The sequence below is a fragment of the Aulonocara stuartgranti genome, assembly GCF_965226115.1.
Source record: "Aulonocara stuartgranti genome assembly, chromosome: 14".
Classification (NCBI taxonomy): Eukaryota; Metazoa; Chordata; class Actinopteri; order Cichliformes; family Cichlidae; genus Aulonocara; species Aulonocara stuartgranti.
The window spans coordinates 2,404,569-2,429,659 of record NC_138950.1 but is presented as its reverse complement, the minus strand read 5'-3'; the positions used below and the strand labels follow the sequence as shown (position 1 = coordinate 2,429,659).

The following is a 25,091-nucleotide window of genomic DNA, read 5'->3' as shown; positions in this document are numbered from 1 at the left end:
CTAGAGATTGATGAGGGACATCACGCTACGGCAAGGAGGAGCCAGGACGGCAGGTCAGGGGGGAGACGCCATCACCCCCACCCTGAGAATGGGTATCAAGCCCCAAATGATAGGATCATGAACTAGCCTGTTTCCTGTTGTGTGATGGTATCAGGTCCTGCAAGCCCTCACCTGTTGTGTAGGTACCTGATGAGTTTATATAAAACACATTCATTCTGCTTCTGTTGTTCATGAACAAACATTATTTTATGATCTGCATTCTTGCTTCATCCTGCGTCTTTGATGTGTGTTGTTCCTGGATTTCAGCCACTATGAGGCCCTTCTGTGTAACTGAGGGAACGTGACAGTTAAACTTTGCCCAACTTCATTAACTGGAACTAAAATGAATATGCTAAATGGCTACTGACAGCATGGACTGCTTTCACTCTACTTGCACAAACATGATGCTTTATTTAAAATGAAGATGTTGCAGAGGTCGCCGAGTCCTTTATAAAGTTTTGAGCCACCTGTGCGACACCAGCGTCCGGCATACGGACGTCCTGGACCGTCCGCAGGAAGCAGCAGCCGCCTGCTGCCAGATAATACACGCAGATCTACTTTAATACAAAGAAATCTCGTATTATTCCACCCGTTACGTAAAAGGATGAGATTATCGATATGCAGATTAACGAGCGCCCAATCATATTTCAGCATATCGCCCCGCCCTCCCCTCAAACCATAGGAGCCTTCAGGCGTGCAGATAAAAATAGAAACCTGCAGTTTAGTTGTTAGATTTTAGTCTTTATTGTACTATTTCTTTTCTTGACAATTTGCTAGCGGACATGTGAAAACTTGGACCAACAAAACATCATTATTATTATTATTATTATTTTAATTACAGCATAATCGTCGGTAATAGTGAGAAGATGTTTTTAAAAAATAAAAACAAAAGAAGAATTGAAACCAAACGGGAACAAAACAAACAAAAAGAAACAGTTTGACTTTAATATTCAATGATGGATTTTCTTTTTTTCTTTTTTTTCCTTTGTTTTAAATTCATGTACACAATATAACAGTCTAAAAACATTAAACACACAGAGCTGAAGACATTGCAGTGTTGGTGGGGAAGTGGCAGTCCTTGGGGCGGTTTATATATGGAAGCAACATGGTCCTGCTGTACTGTCAAATATCTACGGGGGGCAAAGATGGGGAGGAAGAAGAAGAGGAGGAGGAAGAGGAGGAGGAGAGGGGGGACTACAAACCAAAATGGCCGTCGATATAAAACTAACAGTCTTTTTCTCTCTCTCTTTTTTTTTTTTTTATGTAATCCACCAATCAGGAGTCGGCAGAGCTTCGGGAAGAGAAGGGGGAGGAAAGTGGAATGTCTCGATTTTCATTTTTTATTCTTCATTTTCTCTCGTAGACAATATAAAATCTCACAGACAAGCAAAGAAAGGATTAAGAAAAGAAAAAGACTGGATGTTTGTATCGGACAGAGGGGGTGGATGGATGAAGGATGGATGGATGACGGATGGATGGACAAAAAGAAGGGCTTGAATTATTGCTTTCCGAGTAATCATTTTTCTTCTCATCTACATGAATTGCATCTTTCTCTCCGTCTCTCATGTTGGTTTGATAACACGTGATTACTCCATTTATTGGGAGGGATGAAGGGAGAGAGGAGGAGGACGGGGAGGAAATAAGAGGACAAGAAAGTGGAGGAGTTGGGGGGTGGGGCTCAGAGCTCCTTGCTCAGCGAATCCCGGGCAGTTCTAATCCTCTTTGTGTGGCCTCACACGTTTCCCGCCTTTTTGTCTGGTAAATGATAACAGAAGAGATCGAAAAAAAGGATTAAAAAATTGGAAAAAAGAAGAAGCAACAGTCACATAAAAGGGTTAAATGCTGCACGTGTGTTCAGTGGTTTAGTACGAGGAGGTTGGTCTTACAGGACGCACACAGAGCAGAACAACACAACACAACGACAGCTGACGAGGACAACAATGAGTCGTCACAGCATGGAGGATCACGTGACAGCTACTCTACCTGTGCTTGTGCTCTTTGTGCTCTTGACCTTGAGGAGGAGATTTGCCCTCTAGTAAATAAACCCGACCACCCACTGCAGCCTGTCTTTGCCTCGCTCACACAGAAAACCCTCCGAGAGCGAGTGAGGGAGGAGAGTCTGTCCAGACCCAGCTTTTCTCTCCCGTTGCTGTCTCAGCTACAGCTAGTGAGAGCTAGAAGCCACCTGAGGATCGAGGTCAGAGGTCGAAGCGCTGTGACAAAACCGGTGCCTTAAACGTGATTCGTGTAAAACTAGCAGCAGGAAGCACAGGAGCTTGTGCGATCACGGAGCTGCGTTTTCACGTAATTCCAGTTTGAACCACAAGATGGAGCCGCGAGTCAGCACGGTATCCAATCTGATCCGAATCCAGCACACGTCCGAAAGACGGACTCAGCACATCAAGTCCTGTTTAACGCCTCGAGACGTTTTTCACCGTCGCCACCTCTGCGTTTTGAGACCGGATGTGATGCGTGAGCACACAAACTGAAGCACACTGCAAGCTCATTGGATTAACATCCTTTTCTGAGTCCAACATGGCCGTAATTTACTAAATTAACTCCTTGCTTTATTTTGCCAACATTAAAAGGCTTTTAAAACATTTCTGCATCACTGATTCCCAAAGTGTGAGCTGCAGCTCCCTGCAGAAAGAACGCAGCTTTAAGGCACTTGTGCACTGGCTTCACTTCAGACCCAAAAGATGCGTTTTTATATTATCAATGCAGTGACGGTTACAATAACACTTCATGCACTGAACTTGAGAGTTTCCACAAATTAATCTTCCTGCGTTATCGAAGGCAGTTTGGACTTGCACAGCATCCATATGGGAAATAACAGAAGCCAACTCTGTACTGGCCGGAGAAGAAAGGAGGTTTAAATGCACAAACATGGTAATTCTGTTACTACAGATGTAAAGACATCTGAGTCTTTCTCTAAGAGCTGTGCCACATCATTTATTTGGTTTCCAAACCTCTCACCTTCTCTGCTCATCACACACTGAGCCTTAAAAAGCTGCCAAATTGCTGCAGCATTTTCAGTTGGAAGCTCCACCAGTATGTCAACCAAGCAGCCAGTTAGAGGGCTGGAAACTGAAAGCACAACGCCGAAGTGCCAAAAACAGAGTCGGTGTTAAAATGTGCAACTTTACATCAGAAAGAAGCACGTTTACAGCCTGATACAGACACTGGTCTCACCACCAATTAGGGGTTAGGGGCGTGGCCTCTTTGACTGACAGGTGGACGGTGACACAGGTGGCTGTAGGTGCTAGTGGTCTGCTAGGCTTCACCTCAGCTAACTGGAGTCCCTGAACTGGACCTCTGGGTTGCGTTTGTGATGTTTGAGCCTTTTGGAGTATTTTTAATGGCATCATGTGACCAATAATACGGCTGCTGTGAGGTCATTCATGCTAGCAGACGGTCCATGAAGTCTGAGCTCCAGTTTTGCTGAGTGAAATTTTAGATGCTTCATCCAAAAATCTAAACTAATTATCAGAGCTGAAATTTTCATCTGTTTTGGTATGGCATTTATTTCCATGCTGGTTCTTTGTGCCACCAAATAAAAACCCTTTACTGAGCGTTTCAGCAGAGCCCAGCTGCTGGTGTCGCAGACAGCTCGGCACACTGTCCTAAACGCTGGGCGTTAAACCGAGCTCATTTTAGCAAAAGACTTGGAGCTTCAAAGAGACTCCCCGTGAACGGCACAGCAGCAGCAGGAGGAGCTGCGATCCTCTCTGCGAGCATCTGCCGGGCTGCAAGAGATCAAAGCGAGGCGCTCGCTGGACACCGAGCCTCACGTAGCGCTTGAATGAAGAGGAGGCTGGAAGTGATAAATAATGGAGGAGGAAACAGAGCACCTTCTGGTTCGCAGGCACTTCACCTCCTACTGATCAGCGTCCAGCAGCTCCTGCCGGCTCCCTGGTGGGAACGGGGGAAGTGGTGGGAACAGGAAGGAAAAGAGCAAGTCCACGGAGCAGACCGCCCCCACGTAAAGAAGAGAAAAGGCTCCAAATGTCAGGAGATGCTAAATTTCACCTCCATCGTCACACTTCCTCGTGCCTGTCCTCGATCCTCTCGTGTGTGGGTCAAAACCTACCAAAGCGACTTCAACATCAAATTAGCTCTAACGCGATGTGCCGCAGAGCAGATGATCTGATATTTACATTTTCATACAAGTCCACGAGCAGCCGGCTTCCTCCCGCGCTCGCCACCTGAGTCCCGGTCACCGTTGATGGCTTTTTGCTGCTCATCTGTGCATGAACTCTCTCTCTCTCTGCTGAACACTCGCAGGTGATTCACTGCTGAGCAAACATCTACTCTACGACTTACTTAAAGGGATTCAGGAAGAACTGCGTTATGTTTACCGAGCGATCGCCCAGAAAAGCTGGCATGCCTATAAATACAGTGCGTGGTTCTGTGCGTGCACCTTTCAACGTACAAGTAAACAGCGTCAGTCAGTGCGTGGGCTGAATATGGAGCTGGTCACGGTTAGCCTAGCTTAGCTTAACGACTGAATGCAGGCGGGGTGAAACTGTAACCTTTCAAACAGCTTTGAACCATCAGTCCCAGCAGCTCGAGTTTGCCGTCGCACCTGTATTTCAGCAGGAGACTGCAGTGAGTCGAGCGCCAGTGTTACAGGGCTGTGGTGATATCAGAGTGTAACGCAAACGGTGACCATAAGCTAGATTTTACCCCGGCTGCGGTGCAGGTCTCTGTCACCACGGAGGCCAGCAGCTGCTTGGATTGGGGCTTCAAACAGCCACCTTCAGCTCTTTAACCTCTTATTGTACAGGTTCAGTAAGAAACATCTGTATTCACTCATCTACCTGCGCTCTCAGGTGTTTGGGCTGCTAGACTATACATCGTCTCTTCTGACCACACTATTAAACTCAGCCAAGTCTTCATGACTCTGCTCCAGGCCAATCTTTCACCAGGACTCTGACCTGCTGTGGAGCTTCATCTGAGTCTAATCACCAAAAAATGTATTACTTAAACTAAATAAATTAGATTCAATTCTTTCAAATCGTGTCTTCTTATTGAATTTCAAAGTTCAAAGGAAATCCTGTTTCAAATTCAGTAACTGCATGTTTGTTAAGTCACCTCGGCCGCAGACAAAGTTCAGTTTACATCTCAGTGCTAAACTCTGGAGCGCCTGCAGGCGTCAGCTGTTTTCCTGCTTTTCATTTGTTTTCATTCTGAATCAGATTTTTTTGTATTTGTGACATTTGAGGAGACTGCTCCTCCTCCTGCTTTCAGTCGTTGCACAAAGATAGGCTCCTCCCCTCAGAGCTCCATGATCACCACGTCTGTGCTAATCTGTGCTAACGTGTGTGTTACTTTACATTGTCACATTTCACTGCATCACGTGCGTGTGTTCCTAGTATCTGGCATCAGCATCATAGCACCCGTTTAACCCATTGTCCACACACAGCTCCTTCTCTAATTGGTCGGTTGCTGCTGACATCACGTTTTGAACAATGACCACGGCCGCCTCTCTTAGCTCCCTCTTCCTCATTTCCTCCTCCTCACCCTCTCTCTGGTCATGTGAATCTTTAGCATCGTGACAACCTCCATTCTGCGGAGACTCCGCCACCCCCTGCCCTTCCCCCTTCTCCCCGCTAACAGCTAATGCTATCTGCGTCTGGCGGTCCCTGTGTGCGGCGCGTTTATTGCTATCGTTTATTAGCGCTTCTTGCCGTTTGCCGTTAGCTTCTCCATCTTTGCTGCTGCTGCTGTTCTGAGGCTCGTCAGAGTCCCGGTCGGCGTGCTCTAACTCACCGCTGTTCACGGCCGCCGTGGCGTTGATGATCTTGGCGTTGGCCTCATCTTTCACCCCTACCGCCTCCTTGCTCTTCTTCATGGGGCTGCTCCCCGTCGTCTTCTCCTCCTCCTCCTGGTGATTATGTGTGGCGTTCTCCTCCTCTGTGCCGTTGGAGCAGCCGTTCTCCCCGTTGGTCACCGGAGCTTCGGCCGTCGTCTTCTCCGGCTCCTTCTCCGGCTCCTTCTCCGGCTCCGCTCCACTCTCCTCCGCTGGTGTCTTCTCAGCTGCCGTCGCTGCATCTTTGTCGTTGGCCTCTGCGATCGCTGCGGCAGCTTCGCCGTCAGCACCTCCCTCCTCTGTCACCGCCGCTGCCTCTCCTCCCTCTGTGGCCTCCTCCTCCTTGGCGCCCTCGCCCGTGTCCACACTGGTGGACTTGCCCTTCCGCATGATGAAGTTCTTCAGGGAAACCGCACGGCCAAAATGTGAGCGCTTGGCTTTGGCCGACTTTCCGTCTTTGCCGTCCTCTGTGGCGCCTTCCTCACCTGGAGTGGAAAAAAGCATTTGAGGTTAAAGTTCATCAGGGTGTGCATCAATTAGTCGCACAGGATTACAGCGGGTGAGTGGAAGAAGTGTTCATCAAGTGTTAGCAAATATTTATATTACTAAAAACAAATTTATTGATTAAAAATATTAGAGTCTGACCTCGTCCTTGAGGTCCAGATCTCTAAGCTTCTAACTTGTCTGATATTTTTAGTAGCTCCACCTATGGCATCAATGTAAAAATCCTCATTCTCACGTTATCGTATTCACGCCGCTGCTCACCCAGCGCGGTGCCAACATTTAATCTAATTACACTGAAGACTGTAAGTCCTTATCATATCACGTCTTATCAAATACATCCCTGTTTTCTCTTTCTTCTTGTTTTATGATTTCATTAATTTTGCTAATGTGGTCCTTTCTTACACTTGGCAAACATTCATGAAATTCATTCAATCAGGTTCTTCAAACAAAAAGACAAATGTTCATTTCCTTTTTAAGAAAACAGTTGATAAGTTGTAAAACCAAAGACAAGCTGTCGAGTCTATTTTGTAAAAAGTGCTTCTCATATTTCTGTAGTTTGGTTTCTTTTTTAAGATTTTCCTTCTTCTACGTTAAGGATCATTGCACGATCTGATATCGTCGTGTTGGTGTTGTTCCCAGATCATCATATTAAATGTTGTTCCAGGATCAACATTGCAAGTGACCAATCAGAATGTTGTGACGTCATACTTTTGCGACTTCGGGAAAAACTGCCGTAAAACAAAAAACTGTACTTAAGCTGCGAGAAACCGCTTCTGTCCGCCGATCAACGGACCCTGACCCTAACCCTTTAATAAACGGTAAACGGTAAGCAGAACTGATATTGTACTTGCAAAATTTGGAATTTCATAAATGAACGAATGGCTTGGTGCGCAAAAGAATAACGTCACAACAATGTGATTGGTCACTTGCAATGTTGATCCTGGAACAACATTTTCATGATGATCTGGGAACACAAACACGACGATATCAGATCATCCAAGGATCATTACACTGTTTCTGTTGAGGTCTTTTATTGTGAAAGGCAGGAACAGGAATAAGCCCTTTTGGATAACAATGACATCATGTTATTTAAGTTTTTTTCAGGTTGTGGTGAATATTTGAGCTGCCATGTTTCCCAATGAATAAAGTTTTTCTTATCTTAAAGCAAAAAAACAAGAACAAACTTTTATTTTTAAAATTAAAACATGAAATTTCAACTCTGAACCAAAGAAGGTGGAATATTTTCTCAGCCATTAAAGAAACAAATCTCTCATTTTCACTCTGCTGTGTTCTTGTGAAGAAAGAGCAGAAAGTAAAGCTTAATTTAGTCTCTTCTGTTGACCTAAGTTATGCTGTAATTTGAATTTCACATCACCCGTTGAATATTTTATTTGGGACAATGTTCAATTACATTACCTCCCCCAGAGTTAGCAAGCCTTTAACTCCTGCGTGTCCTTGGTGGAGAGCGACAGACTGAAACGAGTGCAAACAAGCTGCCGGCTTCAGAAGCTGAATTTTTAAACGGTGTCCAACTGTGGCGCTGACAAAAACACAGCAACGCTTAAGACCTGCAGTCAGACTCTTAATACATCTCTGCTCGCTTTAACTTCCTCCAAAAGATCATGAAGCAGAAACCTGGAAATGACGACGCCCAAAGTGCAGCGATTCTCAATCTAAAGGCCAAACCCCCAGTGCAGGTCATGTGATAACTGGTGAGATATTAAATGAGTTTCATTTGGTTATAAGTTTAAAAACTGGATGAGCAGAAGCGAATGGATGGATGGAGGGATTTTAAAGAGGAACCTCTAAAGTTTCAAGAGTTGATGAGCGTAACACCAACACGGTCACTCGTCACGCACGGATGCCCACACCCTGTCCTTTAGAAGAACATCTTGATGTGCAGAGTTGAAGCCGTTAAAAGGCTGCATTTATGAGTAAAACAAGCCTAAATTAAAGCAAGAGTCTGCCGAGTGTGGCTAACATTATCAGCCTTGGCTCCTCCCACATTAACGCCCACATACCTGCAGAATGCGGTTACACACCTGCAGCCACTGGACCTGCACATGCTTCACTGACAGCCTGGATAAAGACGGTTGCAACTGCTTTGGCTGGCTGACGTCAGGGTGACTGAGGTCAGATGAAGACTTCGTAAAGACCAGTTATGTTCGCGCGCTCGACTCTGCGCTGACTCACCCGAGGCCGCAGGCGCCTCCTCCTCGCCTCCGGGGTGGCACTCCGTGTTGGTGCGTTTGCTCTTGGGGATGACCCGCTTCTTGAAGGAGGTCCAGATCTCGTTGGCGTGTTGTGTCACCGTTCCACCTGCTGCCGCCGCCTTCTCCTCCTCACCTCCCTCTGCTTTCTCCTTCTCCTCCCCTCCCTCTGTCTTGCCCTCCTCTGCTCCTCCCTCTGCCTTAGCTGCTTCCTCTCCTCCCTCAGCTCCTCCTGCAGGCTCCTCGGGCTTGGCGTTTTCAGCGGAGTCTTTGTCGGAGCCCTTGGCCTTGCCGCTGATGCCGGACATGGAGGTGTCCCTCTTCAAGCCCTGGAAGGTCCAGGAGCGTTTGAGCTTCCACCTCTTCTGGCCTGACTCTTTGGAGTCAAGTGTGGAGGAGTCTCCGCCACCTCCTTCTCCCTCTGCTCCTTCCTCTTTCCCATCCTCACCTCCTCCAGTCTTCTTGTGTGCCTTCTGAGCCATGAGCTTCTTGAAGGAGTGCCAGCGCTTCATGTGCTTAGTGGTTGCTGAAGAGGCCGAGGCTTTCTGTTCCCCTTCTGCACCTCCCGCTGCTCCTCCTTCTTCTATGATGGAGTCTGCAGTGGTGTTAAGTGCTTCGGGATCTTCCAGCCGGTCCAGAGACTTGGACCGGACCTTTACTGGTTTCTGGGGCTCTGCAGCGGCGCCCTCCTTCTTCTCAGTGCTGCGATGGGAGAAGATTCTCGCCACAGGCTTCCTGATCAAATCTCGAACTGTGGATTTCGCCTCCGCTGGTTTGCCCTTCTCCGCTTTCTTCTCGTCTTCCTTCTCTCCATTTTCCGCAGCCTTCTCTGTCGCCGCCTCACCTTCTGCACCTCCTTCTTCTGCTCCTCCCTCCGCTGCTGCTGCTGCAGCTTCCTCCCCTCCTTTATCGGCCTCCTTCTCCCCTCCTTCAGCCGCGCCCTCCTCGCCTCCAGCTGCAGGGGCGCTCTGCTCTTTCTTCTTCCTTCCACCCATCACCTTTCCCAGGCCACTCTTGTTGAGGAAGGAGTCCAGGAACGAGGTCTTGGGTTCAGAGGAAGTGGTGTTTTCGCAGCTCTGAGGCGGCGGCGCATCCTCGCCTGCCGCCGTGGCTGCCCCCTCCTCAGTTCCCACTGTGTCCGCCACCGCTGTGTCGTTATTCACAGTCTCTTTGTTTTCGACAACCTCGCTGTTGACGGCTGTGCCGTCTTTATCGACAGCCTCGTCGTTGACAGTCTCTGAGCTCGTGTTGGCGTTTTTGGCCGCTTGCTCCACCTCTGCTGGCTTATTTTCGGTGCTTTTTCCATCTTCCTGGAGCACTGGTGCTGTGCTGGCCTCCGTTGCCGCCATCTCAGAAAGGGAAACCAAACAATAACAACAAAAAAAGTCTCTTCCTTCCGGCCTGCCTTTCTTCCCTGGCCTTCTGTCCTCCTCTTCCTCTCTCTCTCTCTCTCTAGTGTTTCGTTCCTCCCGCTGTGGTGGCACTCTCAGGTCATGGAGAGCAGGGTTGAGAGCAGTGGCGAGGAGGAAAGATACTCAGCATCCTACTAGACCTCCAAACTCCTGCAGGAGGAAAAAAAAGGGAGAGAGAGCGAGAGACAGATGGTTAATAGTCTGAAGCAACACCATAGGCGCTCAATGAGTCTGGTCTGGTCTGCACCGAATGAGGAATGAAGTGTAACATGATAAGGAATCTCAGCAGGACACAAAATACAGGCATGTTTCCTAATCACACGCACACGCACTAACCTTACCCTAAACATAGCCTAACTGTAACCCTGACACTAAAACCACATATTTTGTCTCTAAAATTCCTTCAACTTGTGCGACTTGGATTTTGGTCCCTATAAGTACAGTAAACTTGCAATTTTTGGTCCACACAAAGATATAAATACACGCAACACACCTTGAAAAGGATGAAATGCAAAACCTACACAGAAGTGGAAGGCCTCGGTGTCGCGCTCACAGGATCTTGTAAAGCATTTGTTGCTTTGCTTGTTGTCGTTCAGCACGATTTATTTTTTCTTTACAACTCCATCAGTATCACAGGAGAGTGGGACGGGATGTTAGCTTCAATCATATATTGACACCAATTGTGTTCTTTATGATGTATAAGAACACAAGCACTGACTCAGCAAAAGTACATTTTGGGTAATCATCGTGTATTTTATATGTTTGGTACGTGGCACCAATTAGACACTGTCCGTCTTGTTCTGAGAGACGCACATAAAACACCTGCTGGTGAGATCAGTGTGCTGCTGGTGTGGTTTGTTTTCATTGAGGAAAACTATAAAACACGACCAGACTGCTGCTTCCAAACATTCCTCGGTTGTAACACATTTTGACAGTTTAATGAATGAATCAGCAGATCAATGACTCACACACACACACACACACACACACACACACACACACACACACACACACACACACACACACACACACACGAGTGCCGACGCAGAGTAATTTTCAGCTCTGAGAGTCCAGACGTTTAGTGTGCACAGTCGCACACTCTCAAGAGGAGAAGGTGAAAAGAGTGAGTCAGACGCCGATGGAGAGGCACTCGGGTGGAGAGACAATCACACAGAGGAGAGGCAGACGGAGGGAGCGAGGTGTAAACACATACATCACATGCTCCAGATAATCTCACACTATGCTGTTGCCACAACTGACTGACCGGCCAACTGGATGGCTTACTGGTCGACTGCCTGTCTTTCTGGCTTGCTGATGGGACGGATGATTTGCGCTCATTATCCCGTGATGGCTGAGCGGCGCGAGAGGCAGATTTACGGGCCGTCTGATTTGTTGTTCAACACCTCTGTAGTAAAGATTTGGATTTGCATAAATAAATCCCGGTGAGGACGATACGAAGCGTTTGTGTTAGACGCTTGGTTTACCCGGCCACCCCAATCACTAATTTTACAGCACTGCTTTTACCTTTGCACGTTACAACCATCTTACTCTGGAGTGAATGACATAAACTGCTGCTGGTTTTAGTTCAAATCAAGTTCAATTTCATACCTACGCACACAAAAAGCGAAACCCCGTCATTATGCAGAAACAATAACTAGAAACAAAACAATGCAGCAAAAAACCACGAGGGCTCTCAGATATAATGGACGGCAATCACAGAGAGCAGTTACTGAGTGATGTGTGCACATCTGCACACCTGCGACAGACCTCGCTGACATTGCTCGGAGGAAATCTGTGGGAAGAGCAAAGAGCTCCCTGCGACATAGTGCCACATCTAAATGACGTGTTATCTTTACTACCTTCGCTGTGACATTTGATACCAACATTATGTGGCTTTGCCCCAAACTGCTGTGTCCCGGCCTGACCGACTCACTCATTTATATATTCATGCCTGCCAGTGTTGACGCTTCAAAGGTTTGGTGAGAGCAGGTGATAAAAGCCCTTTTTTTTGCTAAACTAATCGTTGTAATAAAAGATTGTGGTGACAGAGGACGGCGTCGAAGTGCTCCATCCATGCATCATTTCTTTGCTGCTTGCAGCAGTCTCAGCAGAGATGCCCGGATCTCCTCTCGCCATCTCCTTCATCAGAGTCACCTTCACGCCCTTCAGAGGAAGCTCCTTTCTTGCACTCTTAACTGAGATTATACTCTTTTGGCCGCGACCCACAGCTGGTGGTCGTGTGAGCTCAGTTCAGTTCTCTCGTTGCCACAAATATACTGACTGCGAACGTTGGATGGCACGTCAGTCTTGCACCTTCCTTCCCATCACTCATTAACAAGAACTCAGGATACTTCAGCTCCTTGCTTGGGACAACAACTCCTTAACCAAGAGGGAGCAATCAGCCTTGTTCCAGCCTCAGACCTGGAAGTCTGACTATGATGTCCAAGCTGTAACAATCGACATCAAAATTATCCAGCTAGGAAACCTGAAACCAGACTGTGTGTGCAGCTGTGGGCCGTACAGTCGGGCAATAAATACTGCCCTGAATTATGCAAAAATATATTTGAATAAATACTTTTATAGCCGTGGCTGCCTTAGCCACAATGGTCACTTCTTACTCGTGTTTTTCATGCTGTACTGGACTTTACCGCAGTCAGAAAGAGGTTTCGTATCATTTCATGTCTGAGTTATTGAATCTGGAAGCTCAAATGGTGAATATTTTTTCACCTTTACCAATGTCAAGCACACGAATGGGCCTGACTGGCTGTTATTCATTTATTTGGTGCGTTTTAAAGAAGGGCAGCATTTAATAAAAACAAAAAATATACACAAATTATATGAAGTGACTGGAAAAAGCAGCAACATTAGAGTTAAAATCCAAGAGACAAAATAAAAGCATTGGCAGAAATAAATGTGACCATGTGGCTGGTTTCTGAGCCCCTGAAGGTTGTAGCCTAGGGATAGAAACACATACACCGCCACTATCACACAATATTAAAATCACTGCGTCATTTAGCCGAAATAAACACAAATTAGGCTAGCAGCCACATGACGCTCAGCACATGCATTCACCTTTATACTATCCCCCCCCAGCTGGCGCTGACTGATTTAACTCCAGCTCACTGGACTTCATCACGGTTTGTCAAATATCAGCCATCTTGGTCCCGTTCTTCCAATAATTGGTTTGTTTGCCTCTTTCCTTCATCTGGCGACGCGTTCGCTCAGACTGTTTGGAAACATCACATTAGCAGCTGAGTTTGGACAGAGATTAAGAAGCTCTTGATCAAATATTCTGCTTATCAATAATTCAGACGCCGATGGGCTTGGTTTCATCAAAATACTTCCCAAGCAAACGTCGACTCGGGTTTACTTCGATATGTCATTTCAGTTCCGTTTTTACAGGATGAAAAATAGAATAATTTCATTGATGTGCCGCTGATTGATGCCAAAGTACAACAAGTCGTACAGACTGATGGACACTGGCACCACCATCTGTTTTTCCATTGCAGGCTGCTTTGTTTTGGCTGTTTTCACTTTAATATTGATCATTATTAATCATTTAAGTGAGTCTTACAAAACCTACCAAAGAATCAGACCTGTGGGATTTTAGGGATGTTCTTTGGATCGAATCAAATCCACTGGACTTTAAACAAAGAGTAGTAGTGTCAGCCACTGGTTTTGTGTTCTAGGCTACCGGATGACATGAGGTTATGGTACGTACCCCTACCCTAGATCAGCCGTGCCCAACCCCCGGGCCTCGGACCGGTACCGGTCCGTGAGTCGTTTGGTACCGGGCTGCGAGAGTTGAGGCTCAGGTGTAAAATGTATGGTTTTCAGGGGTTTTAGCGGTTTTTAGTGTTATTTTGTTATCGTTTACTCGGTTTTCCTGGGTCTTTTCACGTGTGTTATGAATAAATCTTTTTTTCGGTACCGGTACTAGCTTTATTTTGTATTTATCAACGACACCTTAAAAGCCGGTTCATGAAAATATTGTTGGGCATAAACCGGTGCGTGGCGCAAAAAAGGTTGGGGACCACTGCCCTAGATATCATGAGCTGGAATACAGCAGGTATCACGAGGGTCCAACAAGCCCTAAAAAGTCAGGAGCTGGACTTTACAGGATCTACCTGCGTGAGGGAGGTCTGGCACAAAGGTCTCAATACTTACCAGAAATGCAGATGTGGGGCACACCTGGGCCACACATTAATTGTTATTTATTGATTGCTTAAGCAGACCAGAGAGGGGTAACCCTAACCCTTCATGTCTGCATCTGAAAGCCGTTTCAATCCCGTCTTTAAAGCTTCTAACAAAGTCTGAAACTCGTCTCACGCTCCTCATTTGCCGTAACGCTGAGCTTCAAAACTGACATAACCTAACAGACCGTTCTTTACATTTTTAATAAACTGATTCAAAGAACACTGAACATCAGCATTGAGCCAAGGCCGTCAGAGAGCGGACAAGTGCTTCAAATAAAACAGGACCGGTGAGAAAAAGTTGCTCTGCTGTGAATTAGAGGTGACTGATCATCTCAACCACAGATTCATTAAACGGGATTTAAGGATTAATCGCACGGCGACACAGGAGAATAGAAATCCTCATCACTGCAGCTTTAAACAGACGTTATAGCATCAGTTGATCCAACTTTCTGCTGGGTTCTACCTCGATGTTTGAGGCACGTTCGCCCACACGAGACGAGCTGGGGCTTTGTTTCAGTCGCTCTTTATTTTGGATGGATTGTGTTTTTGTTGTGTTTCTTGCTGGCGTCTGATTACGCTGCAGCAGAGGAGCATTAGCGTGTTGGATGGTGGATGTGAGGCTGAAGCCCCGAGGTGTTGGAACAGCATCAGACAGAGGACGATGACAAAATGGAGGGAGGGAGCGAGGAAGGGGAGGAGGAGGAGTGGCGCAGACATGGGCTGATTGTGAATCCGCTCTTTCTGTTCGTTTGCCTCTTACCATTCACCTCCGTCTGTCTGGTTTTTTCTCGTCCGTCTCTTTCGTTCTCGTTTGTTTTCCTCTCTCTTGCACTCGTCTTTATTCTCTCCCTCTCATTAAATCTTTGTCTTTGGGTGTTTTTGCCTCTCCTTTCATGCTGTGTTCTCTTCTGTCTCTTCCTTTTCACTTTAATTCATCCTCCTTCCTTTTTCCTCTCAGCCACATTCAGTTGTTTATTTCACTCTTTCCGTCTCTCCTGCCGTCACCGTCTCGTTTTTGCCTTCATGTCTTTTGCGATGCCAGCTTCTTCTTTCGGCATCTTTTGTATCACGTTTGTTCTCGTTCACCTTCCCATGTCTCTCCATCTCTGACTTGATCTTTTTCCTCCAACCTGTTTGTCAGTCTTCATCTCTCCCAGTTTATCAGCTTTATATTCATCTTTCTGATTGTTAGACCCAAATTCACCATTTTTATTTATTGTAACAGAGCACATGTCCCCATAACTAGTCAAATGATACATTTAAATGCTGATGTCCTCAATGTTTGCCACAGGAAGTAGGAGTCAGCCACACATTTCAGCAACATTTAAAATCTAATTGATTCAATCAAGCATAACCTTCACTCAGGTAGGTCATGAAGTCAAGCTCGGCAGATCAGCTCATCTGGTTTCAGCCCACATCATCTGGTGGTTTAGCAGACTTCCTTCTAGACATATCAATGGCAAATATCATAAAGGACACTGAGCCAAGATGTTTAAGACCACCTACATTTGCAAGCCGCTTGGCAATCCACCACCACACTACTGCGTAAAAACTCAACACCACAAGTTCTGGAAACTGAGAAAAGTCCTGAAGCTCGAGTCTCCTGAAAGTATTTGAAGAAATAATTAAAATTTGGTCTAATGAAGTAAAGAGAATGGAATCGACCACAGTGTTGGTTCAGACCTGCTACAGTTGGGATCTATTTATGTTAATTTAACCTACAGTCACATCTGCAACCAGCTGTGCAGCCCACCTCACCCCAGCCTCCCTTTTTAAAATATTGTTCCTGACTTTATAAATATCATATCTGCCGTCATTGCCTCGTTCTGCTCTGAGGTCTTGGGGAAATATGAAAAAATAAAATCTCTTTTGATTACACTGCTCCTGACTGGTACGAGAAAACGACCATCTTCGTTTAACATGAGCAACGACCGCTATCGTGACGCCGGCATCTTGGAAAGGTTTAAACGAAGGGAGTGGATGTGGTGTAGCTTGTCAAGGTCAAGTGAAGACTCAAAGGACCAACAAGATGTGTTGCGTTTGTGCAGCTGTGAGTTAAGTTGAGCGTTGTCGATAATAATACATTTTAGGCACACGAAGCAGCTGGGATGAGTCACCTTCTGTGCCGGGCTGGTACAGACTCACTATGATGCAGTCTGTCTGTGAGCACCGTACGGCCGGGAGTCAAAGTTTAACTTCATGCAAAAGATCGAAAGCACACAACTGCACTTCAATTCCAATGGAAAGCAAAAGCACAGCTGCACAGTCAGAGCTTAGGACGTGTGTAATATGTGGAGTCAAAGCACAACACTGACTGAGTGAGACGCATGAGACTCGAAACCTCTTTGTATCGTAACTGTAAACACAGCAACACTGCTGCGAGCTGAAGCATATTTCTAATTCATGAACTACCAATTTGGAACAGCAAATACAGTTTGGGAGGATGTAATGAATTCATTTTTATCAACGTAATGAGAAAACATTTTAATGAATACATCTGAAAGCTGCGTAGTGTTCACTAGCAATTTACTTGATTTGTTTTCCATCAGTCTTTGGCAACTTGCAACAAACATCTTTATTATTTCAGAGCCAACTCGATGCACAGTTAAGGTAAGATAGCCGGACGCAACATTTAAACACGTGTCCACACAAAAGTGGAATCAATTTTGCCTCTGTAGCTTTATATGATTATGCTGTAGGTGAGAGGAGAGCTAACACTGCATGACGGAAGCTAACAGCAAAGCATCAGCAGTTAGAAAGCATTTCACACTAACATGCTAACAGCTTTTCTTGCACTGTGATTAAAATCTGCTCCACTCTTTGTGCACGGAGGTGTGCTCGCAGTGAGACTGAGAGCAGGAAAGGAGAAAACCATGTGACTCGAACTGAAAGCAGTAAGACGCTCACGCTAACCAATCAATGAATAATCCAAAGGTTTATGTAAAGCCTGGTTTATGGTTTCAAGTCTTATTTAAAACAACATGATCCTCATTTTACACATTTTGGTTTAGATTACCACAAAACAAACATGGCGGCTGTGAAAATGCTCAGTTAAGGAGTCAGAGGTTGGACTTTACTAATCAGTGGCTCTGTCAATGTTCAGTATGTACATTTTGTAGATTACCTGACAGAAAGGGAACATTTAATCCATCATCTACGCCAACTGAAGCAGAAATCTAATATTTATGTACCAGTGAATTAGGGCTGCCACGATTAGTCGACTAGTCACGATTACGTCGACTATCAAAATCGTCGACGACTGATTTAATAGTCGACGCGTCGTTTGAAGCTTTGTAAGATCACAAAAGATGCAGGAATAAGTAGCAGGATTTAAGAGTGTAATAACGGACTGAAACAGAAGATGGCAGCATTGCATGTACAAGGATGCCAGCTGCCGTTAAACCCCGAAGAAGAAGAAGCAGCTGTGTCCCAGAATTCATAGCGCGGCCCAGCGCAGTTTCCAACAATGGCGGCAGCTAGTTAGTTTTAATATTACTCTTATTATTCTTTCTGGGTCACAAAATAAACGTTTAACATATTTTCAGGCGAGAATGTAGCTGTGTAAACCTCAAATATCTGCTCAGTTTATCAAGACACCACATATTTTCAAAAGCGCTCCGACGTTTTCGGAGACGTCTGTTACCCACTAGCTCGATAGCGAGCCGGGGGCTAGGTCACTAGAGCCGTGAGAACACCGGACTCCCGACTAATCGTTTTCAAACCCACCGCCGTCTTTCGCTACTCAGGTTAAACATGATATATGAGTCACTTAGATAACTTAAAATGTTATTGTTTGGCTTTTTTCAGTGTTTTATTTGTTCCTGAGTAAATCGGTTTGGCTGAGATTAAAGTTATAGGTTTTACACAGCTGAATAAACATCAAGCAGACAGCTGATCATCAGAAGTGTGAGATGCTCGAGTGTCCTGTTATATTTTAGATAGCAAGGAGTTTATTAAATTTTAATGAAATTTGCAGATTGTTTCGGTGAAGTTTAATAAACCATCATCTTGTCTTTATTTTTAGTTAGCACCTTAAAGACTTAAAGCTGTAAGCTAATGATAGTTATATAAGAGCAGATGCTGCTGGTGCAATAAGCTGTAGTTTTACGTCCAATGGATGATGATCTGATTAGTCGACTAATCGCAAAAATAATCGGTGACTAGTCGACTATCAAAATAATCGTTTGTGGCAGCCCTACAGTGAACACCATCGTCTCCCTTCTCACCTGTCTGCAGAGATTTACTCTGTTCATATTAGAAAGTTTGAAAGTTCTGGAGGTAAACCGTCGCTGGCGCAGATAACTTTGTCATCATGCGAGGGCCTTCGGCGTCTCTCGGGTGCATTTCCAGCTGCATGTGTTTTCACTCTCTGTGATGGCAATCTAATCCTGCAGGACGCCCGTTAATGCAGCTATAATGGGGGTCAATGGGGAAGCGTCAGAATGGCCAATCACAGTTTTCCACTTCACACTGCGATAATAGCCCTCCTCTTCACACCTTCCTGATACCAACATGGACACATAAAAACACTCAGTGCTGCATCCACACACAAATACAGCACTCAGCTTCCTCACCTAACCCTTCGCAGGTTTCACACTCACTGTCAAGCTCCACATTTAAACCTTCTGAGGAACTGAAGCGCTCGTGGATACTTTTACTTCCAGTAACGACAAAAGTATGGTTCACTGCAGCTGCTATTCACTCCGATTCTGTTCTGATCTGTATGAACATGATCAACAACACAAATACTGCCCACAAAGACTAAACCAGCTTTTACTTTCAAGACATTTTCCAACCTGCAACGCCTAAGTAGGCATAGCAATCTCAGTCCACACCCACCCTGTTGCAGGAGATGGCTCCGCCCACTGTGCCTGGTTCTGCCAAAGGTTGCTTCCTGTTAAAAGGGAGTTTTTTCCTTCCCACTGTCGCCAAATGTTTAGTCGTTTGATTGCTGATTATGATTTGATTTGTCAGCATAACCTAGTCTTTACCTTTCACTACAATATAAGGTGACTGTTGTCCTAATTTGGCACTATATAAAATTAAAATTCAACGTTAAGTTTAAGTAGAGTTTCATTGTTAACAAGTAGATTTTTCCTGCTGTCACATTAAAGGAAATGCCTGAGGTTAATGAAATAAAGAGACTGTTCTTAGTGAAGCAGAAAACACAGCAGGAAGCCGATGCTGATGATTCAGGGCCGTACAGCATGTCGCTCACATTTGAACCAGATGGACCGTTACATGTATTGAGGGGCACATGTGTGACCAGGACGTATCCTAAGATTCAAGCAGTCTTTCTTTTGCTCAACAGAAAGGTTGAAAACACAGCAGCAGTGCAGATGAAGCTTCTGGTGGAGCCGCTTCACATTCAGCACTGCTTTCTTTTATAGAGACGGCAAACCTGAAGTAAAACTTGAAACTAAACTTCTGCTTATTCAGATAAACTGCTGGTTTAGTTTAAGTTGATCTTATTTTTTGTAAACGTAAGAATACAGATGTCCTTCCTCTCTTTTTCTAGAAGACAGCAGCATGCAGCAGGGACTCTAAAGAGGGCGCGGTGTAGCCTTCACATTTATTATAAAGCTGTGTCACAGATTAAACAGGCGACATAAATCTACAGTATGTTGTAATGTTATACATAAAGCTGAGTATATAAAAAAGGCTCCAATGACTCGTCGTGTGACTTGAATTACTCAGCTATTTTAAAAAATTTTTTTTAAAAACTTGATGCAAACGACTCAGTTGTCACCTTGTAACTAGTTTAATGTCGAGGCTGAGTCTGTGTACACGTTACTGTTTGTTTTACACAGTGAAAACTCTACAGTAAACCTACAGTAAACCTACAGTAGAATATAAGTGCATGTATGTAGATGAACTGTTACGTGTTTAAATCAGCAGCCGTCCCACTTTCCATCGCTGTCATACCTTCAATAATCAGGGGAGCATCTAAAGGGGGGCACGGGGGGCACTGGATTCATTTCAAGGCTTTAGTAACATTATTTGCAATTTTTAGATTAATATAAAATATTCATGACACACACACACACACACACACACACACACACACACACACACACACACACACACAGCCCATTGATGAGCTACATCATGGTTTCCTGCATTAGTAAGAAAGCTCTCCAAGAAGACAAAGTAATGGCCATTTCATTTTACTGCATTTGTCATTATTTTTGCATTTATGAAAATGTTCCCTTTCAAAAATATTAAGTAACAACAAAAGGTTTAGTTGCTTTTAACATCTATTATGTGCAGTTAAACTATTTAATTGATGTTAAAAGGCTTGTGTTTCTCTTTTTAATAGTTATTATTGCTTTCTCATTCATTGATAGAATAAATAATACTGAATTACTGTAATAGTTGAAGGCTGCAGCCCTAACATAAAGTAATGTTTTATTCATTCATTTTCTGTCCCTGGGACATTATGTTGGAAATCTCTAAAGTATAATCTCAACAAATAACATGCTGATCATTGAAGACTTTACAACCTAACTTTGATTTTTAAATATATTTATACAGGTGCTCGTCGCTCGCGCTCTTATTTGTCTGGTTATTGTTTAGTTATCGGTGACAAAGATGGTCCACAGCTCAACGCCTGATCAGAGAGGATTTGTGGGTAATCTATTTAGTAAGTCACAGATGACATGGAAACACAGGTTCCTGTCCAATAACTGACTCAGCAGTCGCCGCTTTACCTGGAAGCTTTTGTGGAGGTTAGTTGTTGTTAAAGGGAAGCACAACAACAGCAAAAATAAGATGTGCCACCATTTTACCCGTCACACTGCTAATTTACATAATTCCGTTAGTAATTGAGTAGATTTTACCCCGACCTCATTTTATTTCTGGTTTTACAGCAAATTAAATTACTCTAATTTGGTTTAAGCTGCATGTGAAGCAAAATGTCCAACACACAAACATCTCCAACAGCTGAAGGCCACAATTCCTGCTGCTCACAAACACCACACTATTCAGTCCAAAGTGACAAAAGCCCAGTCTGACAGCGCGACGTTAGCACACACTTAGAAGTAAAAACCTCTGCTTACTCAGTTTGACGCCAGCAGAGTGACTTCATTGGAAAACATTTCAGAATCACGTGGTGCAGACTCGTTACTGTCCAGTGGATGTGTTGGGGTAGAAAAATAAACTTTCTGATAAAAAAAAAAAGCAGAGGCTTCTTATAAAACATGCCCTTAGTGAAAGCTAGCTTTCTTCTGATTGGCTGTCCAGTCTGAAAACAGGTGGGCGGGGCTTCTGGGTCTCAGATGACCATATTAGTAAAATCCACTGTCTAAGTTATCAGGTTGCAGGGACAGGGGAAAAAACGGTTTGATTTCTTGAAACTTTGTGAGGAGCCAGATGTGTAACAGTATAACAGATAACAAAGCAAACAGACATTCACAGGTTAAGTCATGCAACAGCGATAAGCTTCACTGTGTGAAAGTACCGGTGAAGGTGACATTCCAGGTGATGTGAGGTTACACTCATGAAATATCGAGCCCTGAACTCCAGCAGTCTGCAGCGCTTTGTAATAAAAACCATTAAATGAAACCAGGCCTGCAGGAAAAGGTCCACTTTACAGAGCTGACAGAAGTACAGCGATAACGAGCCAAAATCTTCCTCCGGGACACAGTAGCTGCCGAGGGAATTGAACCTGTGACCTTTGAGACGGAGGCCGAGCAGCTGAGACGAAGGCAAAAGCATTCACAATTTAACTGCCTTCAGACAAACAGCTGGACGACGACAACAGAGAGATGATCAGGTTTCCCAGGACAGCAGCCTTTACACAGCGTGATGCATTGAAAGTGGCAAAAATCAGGAACTAACCTTGATAACATAACAGAAAACTCTGTCTTTAATATGCTGAACGCTGTACAGACAAAACCAATTCAACCTCATTTGACAACAGATTCCGGCGCCTGCTGAATCAACAGCCTGAGGATGACAGATTACAGAGGGAACATGTAAAGTCAAAATTAAAGGCTGTGGATTTGTCCCTCATGCAAAAACCTCGTATCGTCACAGGCATGTATAGGTTTGTATTTTCACTCCACGCATACCATTAAAAACCCAAGGATAAGGTGGGATTTAATGGTATTAGTATTCCATTAAATAAAAAGGTGTACGTTTTTAACCACGCATCCATCAAACACCAGACAGTTTCCTCTGTTTTCATTGTAGATAAAATATTAAATAATGGAAAACTGAATTTTTAAATTCAAATAAGAAGAGCATGCAGGCAGGGTGGAGCGGGTGATTTGTGACTGGCAGCGAGAAAAGGAAAGGGAAGGTTTGGAGATGGCGGCGCTGACAGAAAGACAGGAGGCAGCGCTGAAGATGTCCAGATTTTTATTAGGAATGACCACGATGGACGGGATCAGAAATGAGTCCATCACAGGGACGGCTCAAAGTCGGAGAGGCTGAGATGGCTTGGATATGTGCGGAGGAGGGAGAGAGGATATACTGGACTCCAGCTAGCCAGGAGGGAAGAGGAAGACCTCAGAGAAGACTGATGGATGTAGTGATGAAGGACGTGCTGAGGGTTGGTGTGACGGAGGAAGATGCTGGGATCACGTGGAAGAAAGAAACTGTTCTGTGTTTTCACCACAGATAAAGAACTGAAAACTGTTTTTCATTGTTATTATATTAAACAGAATAAAAGTGTTGTTTTGTCCACTTGTTAAACAAGAGAGAAAATATAGAAGTAGTCCACAACGACTGAAAGCTACCACAGAGCGAAGCTACCTGGGCTTAAACCAGCGGCCGTCTTCAGTGTGTATAAAACCGGCTCCGGCACACATGTGGTCATTTCATTTCTGGCTTCAGAGCAGCAAACGTATCACACTTCACAAATACGCAGCTTACTGTTGCACCCAAACACTTGAGCCATATTTCAACAGAACCAGGGAAACTGAAACCAAAATCTCGAATGGATTATTTGAACAAAAACATGGACTTTACCTCAGGAGTTCATTTTGCCTCGTTTCGTGTGCCGGCAGGTAACATCAGAGCATTTGGTGGATTAATCAGAGCCCAAAAATCCCACACAGCGTCCCAACACATGACAGAAGAATTTAAATTCAATCAGCTGCTCTGATCGCCTTGATTACTTGATTGAGACTAATTACTTCTTTGTTCCTTGCTGGTTGTAAAGTTTGTCCCTGCTGGCCACCATACTGTGAGACTGTGAGCCAATCAGATCAAAGCAAAACGCAAAGCAGCACATTTTGATTGATTGTAAAGCCAGGAGCTGATTTCACAGTGGGAGGGTTTAAGGACAGGTAAGGAGGCTCCTCAGAGGTGTTTCCTGTGAGTCTGAACAGAAAGTGAACCCTGCCTCTGCTGTCTGAAGGTGCTTTGGTTGGATTAGCATTACTGGTTAATTTAATACATTTGAAACTATTTGTTTATGATAATTAGTCTGAATAATTTTGGTAATATATTCAGTAATAATTTCAAACACTGGTTTGCTGCTGAAATCTAAAACCCAGTCAGAGATGACGGCACCCCAAACATGAGCATCGGCTTCCTTTGCTAACCCGGGCCTCAGGCTCTGAGCACGCTCACATAACAGCAGGACGTCACATCATTTTGCTCACCTGCAAAATAACTGAGTGCTGCCCGCTTCACAGACATCATAACCACTAAAATTATGACAGCAAAAAACCAGCTCAGTTGCTGCGATTCGGACGACAGCCTGAAGATGGAGAAGATCAAGCTCAACGTGAAATGCAGCTTCAATATTCTCTGCGATAAATGGACAAGAAAGAGACAAACACATTTTCCAACCCATGTTCAAACAGGCTTAACAGCCAATTAGGACCAAACAGAAAAGTGTAAATATGCATTTTCTGAGTTATCAAATGAAAACATAAAAATTCAGTCATATTTCAGTTTGCACTGCTGCAGCTTTACTGCACTGCTTCCTCCGGTACTCGGACTTAAGCTCAGCAGAGCTCGCTTGCTTCGTACCGATTCTGAAATGTTTCGAAGGCTAGTTCACGTCACTAGTCACTAATGCAATTAACTGCAGGCTGCTGCCCACGACTGTATGAATATGAACATTTAAAAACAGCAAGTCTTTATTTTTTTGGAGGATTCACAGGTCGCCTGGGAGCTGAGCGTGAATCGCAGCAACATTACTGCTCTGCTACAGTGTGTTAATAATTTAAAATGAAACATAATTAGGATAAAGTTATTGACTTGTTTTAAGAGAACTTGTTGAAATATTTTTTAACAACATAACAAACGTACTTGGATCAAGTAAAACTTCAGCCATGAACATGACGTTACGGCAAGCTGTTAATAAGATAATGGTCTGTAACAGGAATCCTTCCTCTTACCCATAAAATCATCAGATTTACAAACATGCAGGTTGTGTGAGTACTCTGTAATATTCATAGCATGGCTGCAGTTTCTTCTTGATTGTGTCTTGGGGGGTTTACAGTTGGACATGGTGGTGTTTTTGCATGACACAATCATAAAGTCAAATAAAAACAAACTGGAGTCTTCAGATTCTCCATTTTATCCAACCAAAATCCAAAGATACTCCGGTTACCAGCGAGGAAAACAGCACCTTCACATTAAAGAACCATAGAAGAAGAAATAATCTGCTTTTAGACCAGTTCTTGATTCAATCTGTGTCAATGAACTTATCTAATTGGCACCAGTCTCCCGTGTCCGGTTGTTGTTAAAGAACTTGAAAGCTCCCCATAAGCTGCACCTTCCTTGACCAAAACAAAGATGGCTGCCAGAAACAGAAACCGCTTCCTCGTTTGCATAAGAACCGATTTACTCTGTCTAATAATTTCCCAGATTTCTGTTATTTTTTAAACTAGACTTTGAGCTCGTCGTGGTGCGATCCGCCTCCGCCAGCTTCAGCCACGCACTTGTTGTTGTTGTTGTG

The 25,091-nt window shown here is 44.5% G+C and overlaps 1 protein-coding gene across 3 annotated transcripts in view; it reads right to left on the bottom strand.

Moving 5' to 3' along the window:
- Window positions 1-759: 759 nt before the first annotated feature.
- Window positions 760-25,091, bottom strand: part of LOC309687444 (uncharacterized protein) — a 38,215-nt gene continuing 13,883 nt past the window's right edge. Inside the window, exons 1-4 of one of the 3 annotated variants that reach the window (XM_082502430.1) lie at window positions 23,147-23,324; window positions 8,549-10,127; window positions 5,812-6,336; window positions 760-1,794 (exon numbers count right to left, since the gene is read on the bottom strand). In XM_082502430.1, coding sequence (XP_082358556.1) covers window positions 1,772-1,794; window positions 5,812-6,336; window positions 8,549-9,914 — 1,914 coding nt within the window. In that variant the 5' untranslated portion in view covers window positions 9,915-10,127; window positions 23,147-23,324 and the 3' untranslated portion in view covers window positions 760-1,771. Of the gene's footprint in view, window positions 1,795-5,811; window positions 6,337-8,548; window positions 10,128-21,231; window positions 21,312-23,146; window positions 23,325-25,091 lie in introns of those variants that run through there. The other 2 variants (XM_082502431.1, XM_082502429.1) reach the window with 2 other exon arrangements.